The 3,210-nt window shown below is 45.9% G+C and overlaps 1 protein-coding gene across 1 annotated transcript; it reads right to left on the bottom strand.

The window, feature by feature from the left end:
* Positions 1 to 899: 899 nt before the first annotated feature.
* On the bottom strand, positions 900 to 2,617 carry LOC147891819 (UDP-glycosyltransferase 85A1-like). The gene is made up of 2 exons (XM_087388118.1): positions 2,043 to 2,617; positions 900 to 1,910 (listed from the first exon to the last, which is right to left on the bottom strand). The coding sequence occupies exons 1-2, from the start codon at positions 2,572 to 2,574 to the stop codon at positions 976 to 978; spliced, it is 1,467 nt and encodes a 488-aa protein (XP_087244244.1). The 5' UTR covers positions 2,575 to 2,617; the 3' UTR covers positions 900 to 975.
* Positions 2,618 to 3,210: the final 593 nt, after the last annotated feature.

The raw sequence follows: 3,210 nt of genomic DNA, 5'->3' as shown, positions 1-3,210 counted from the left end.
TTAACGTAATTTTCAATGTTTACGCAGGTACGACATTGAAAGACGCGAGCCTCCAGATGAAGGAGGAGCCTCCACTGAAGCGCCTGCGCAAGGGAATCGCGCGAGCCTCGTCGTCTACTGCATCACGTGCAAGCCCAACAATAGAAAATACATAGGGAGCACGACGGACCTGTTGCGGAGGATCAAATAGCACAGTAAAAAACCACCGATGAAAATGAAAGAGGACTTGCAGCGTTACAAGCCCTTCAAAGAAAATTTCGAAATCAAAGTTTTGGAAACAACAGACACTGTAGACAAAGCACGAACTTTAGAGCAGTACTACATAAGGAGCCACAACACAGTAGGTCCATTAGGTTACAACACGCTCGAGGGCCATCCGGCTAGAGCGCGGAGGTACTATTTCCTAAAGCGTAGGAACATAATTTGACCCAAAAAATAAACATTTGTGCTTTCGAAAAAAGGGATCCAATGAAGTTGCAAATGGTGCTGGAACTTTTGTCGTACATGCAATGCAGCTTTGGGTTTGGATTATTCCTGTCACAGTTGCATGCTTCTGTCTCAATTTGGTTTTGATTTCTTATTTATACATTTCTGAAATACATCTCCCTGTCGTTTGCTCGAAGTGGAATGACAATAGATTTGCTTACAGTGCAAAGAATAGGAATTTGTCTTCCTCCGAAAAAAAGAAAAACTACGTTTTACTGTCGACATGAACAACATCAAGTGCAAGCAGGACTGGATGATAACGAAATCTCTACAAAAGGTTGCATGCAATTGAACATCAATCTTGTGCATCATTTCTGACAACGTGACTCATGTGAACCTCAACAAGATAGCAAAAGAGAGAAGTATTCATCAAGAGCCCAGCTGGCCAAGCAATCTAGTTCACTTGAATATTCTTAGGAAAAAAGACCTATTTTATTCTGAGGCAAAACGACCTATTTTATTGCACGATGCACAAACAGTGTCGCAGCTTCATCCACTAGTCGAGAAGGCTTGCACTAGCGCCTGTATGTTTTTGTGTGACGAACCGCCCACCTCAACACTCTTGCGTCCAGCGTCTTTCAGCTCCGCAGCCCTCTTCCTCAGCTCCTTGCCTTCCTCCCCTTCCATCAGCGCCCTCACAATTCCTTCCACCTCGCCTCTCCCAACCAGGCCGCCCGCTCCAGCTTTAAACCTTAGCCCAACCTTCCACTCCTCCACAATATACTTGGCGTCCAGAAATTGATCTGCGAAATATGGCCAAACAAGCATTGGAACCCCGCTTGCAACGCCTTCCACCGTCGAGTTCCATCCACAGTGCGTCAGGAAGCCTCCCACAGATGGGTGTGACAGAACTCGTAGCTGGGGTGCCCACCTCACGAAGTAGCCGCGATCCTTTGTCCTCGCGACAAGGTCCTCTGGGATGGAGGTATATGCGGCACCGTCCACCAGACCTGGGCGAAATGCCCACAAGAATCTCTGGTTGCTGGCCTCAAGGCCAGAAAAGACCTCTTCGAATTGCACTTCCGATAAAATGGTGACGCTGCCGAAGGAAATGAAGAGGACGGATTGTGGTGGTTGGTCTTCCAACCATTGAAGGCAATGGTCTTCCTCTTTCCAAAGGCTTGTGCTGCATTCACCGGCCAGCTCTTGAACCAGCGGGCCGACTCCGCACACGGGAAGATTCAGACGCTCAGATAGGGCAGTAAAGGCAGGGCCTTCAAGCTCCTCAAAGCTGTTCACAACGATAGAATGGGCTTTCTCGTAACTAATCTCGCATTGACGTACCATGAAGGGATACATGTACTCATTGTCGTCTACAATGTGCTTAAAATCTGGAATGTCTCCGTTGCGCAGTGCGGGCAAACCAGGCAGGGCGTCGTGAAACAGCTCTCGCGGTCTTTCTCGCTTCATGCTGATGTTTAGAGCTGCGAGATACATAAAGCTTATGACATCAGTATGCGAGTCAGTGTGGCAGATTCAAAGACAGAAAAGAGAGCATCCAAGATTAAGACTTGTGATATGCTCGTCTCTACCTGGCTCCGGGAAGTAGCCCATACCTTCTTGGATAGGAATCTGGCCTTTTAAGAGATAGAAGCTCAATAAGTTCAAGCTCTGGCTGGAAGGGAACAGCACGATCCTTGGGATGTTAAATTTATCGGCCACCTGCTGTGCAGTACCTGATATAAAAAGATCAGAGATGCAGCAAGTGACGGGGTTGCCTTCCGTGGAAAGACGTTCTACGAGCTGCGCAAGAGCGTCAGTGAGGCTCTCTGTAGCGATGAAGAAATGCTCCAACGATAGTCGGAAATCGTTAGCCATATCGAGCCCTTGAATGGGAATGTGAACTCGCCGGATATCAAGGCGTTGGACGTCTGTTTCTACGGGCGAGGACTGCTGAGCTAAGGTCTGCTCCTCAAGGCATTCAACGATTCTATGGTGGATGGGGTCGACGTTGACGAAGGTGATGGAGAAGCCGTTGGAGGCAAGGGTTTTGCAGAGGCGCATGAGGGGGTTAAGATGGCCTTGGGCCGGCAGGGGGATGGCCAAGGCATGGGGTTTGCGTGCAGGGGAAGGGGTTGACGGAGCCATTGGGGAGTTTGGGGAGGGGGGGTGATGAGAGAGAGACTTGCGGGAAGACACAAGCTTGGCTCCTATGATCTCTCTCTGCCTCTCAAGTACAAATATCTATATGAGCAAATCTCTATATGAGCAAATCCTTCAAAAGATACTCTAGGCGATAAAGTTTTAGCTCCAGAAAACCAAACAACCCTTTTTTCTTTAAAAGCACGTGAAAATTTTTCGAAAGTAACACCAGCTCACTGATCTCTAGTGAAAAACGTATCAAGTCACATGTAATGTTGATTCAAACAAAACCCATATGAAAATGTATTATCTAGTATATAATTAAAAAGGAAATGATATAATGATTTTTAACAAATGGTTTGCCGCCTCATTGGTTTCTTCGAATTCATGACAAATAAAAAATTGATTAAATGATGCTCTACAAATATATAATAAGATATCATTCATGGTTGGTTGGGCCTTATTGGTTTCTTTGAATTCATGGAAAATAATAAAATTGATGCTTTTAACGTATGTAATAAGAGATCATTATTTTTTCGTTGTGAAAGGGAGAGCCTAATTCTCACCACGATAAAATTTTTACTAGCCGTCATTGCATTGTAAACTCCTTTATTGTGCCAACACTACTAACGTCATCAAAAC

This window comes from Dipteris shenzhenensis, chromosome 17, assembly GCF_047967505.1.
Source record: "Dipteris shenzhenensis isolate YYH24624 ecotype China chromosome 17, Dip_SZ_1.0, whole genome shotgun sequence".
Taxonomy (NCBI): Eukaryota; Viridiplantae; Streptophyta; class Polypodiopsida; order Gleicheniales; family Dipteridaceae; genus Dipteris; species Dipteris shenzhenensis.
The sequence above is the reverse complement of the archived record's forward strand: the minus strand, read 5'-3'. Positions and strand labels throughout refer to the sequence as shown.

Coding starts and splice junctions, on each gene's coding strand:
- LOC147891819 (XM_087388118.1), bottom strand. CDS start 2,574: ATGGCTCCGTCAACCCCTTCCCCTGCACGCAAACCCCATGCCTTGGCC. Junction 1,911..2,042: donor CCAGATTCCTATCCAAGAAG/GTATGGGCTACT, acceptor TGTATCTCGCAG/CTCTAAACATCAGCATGAAG.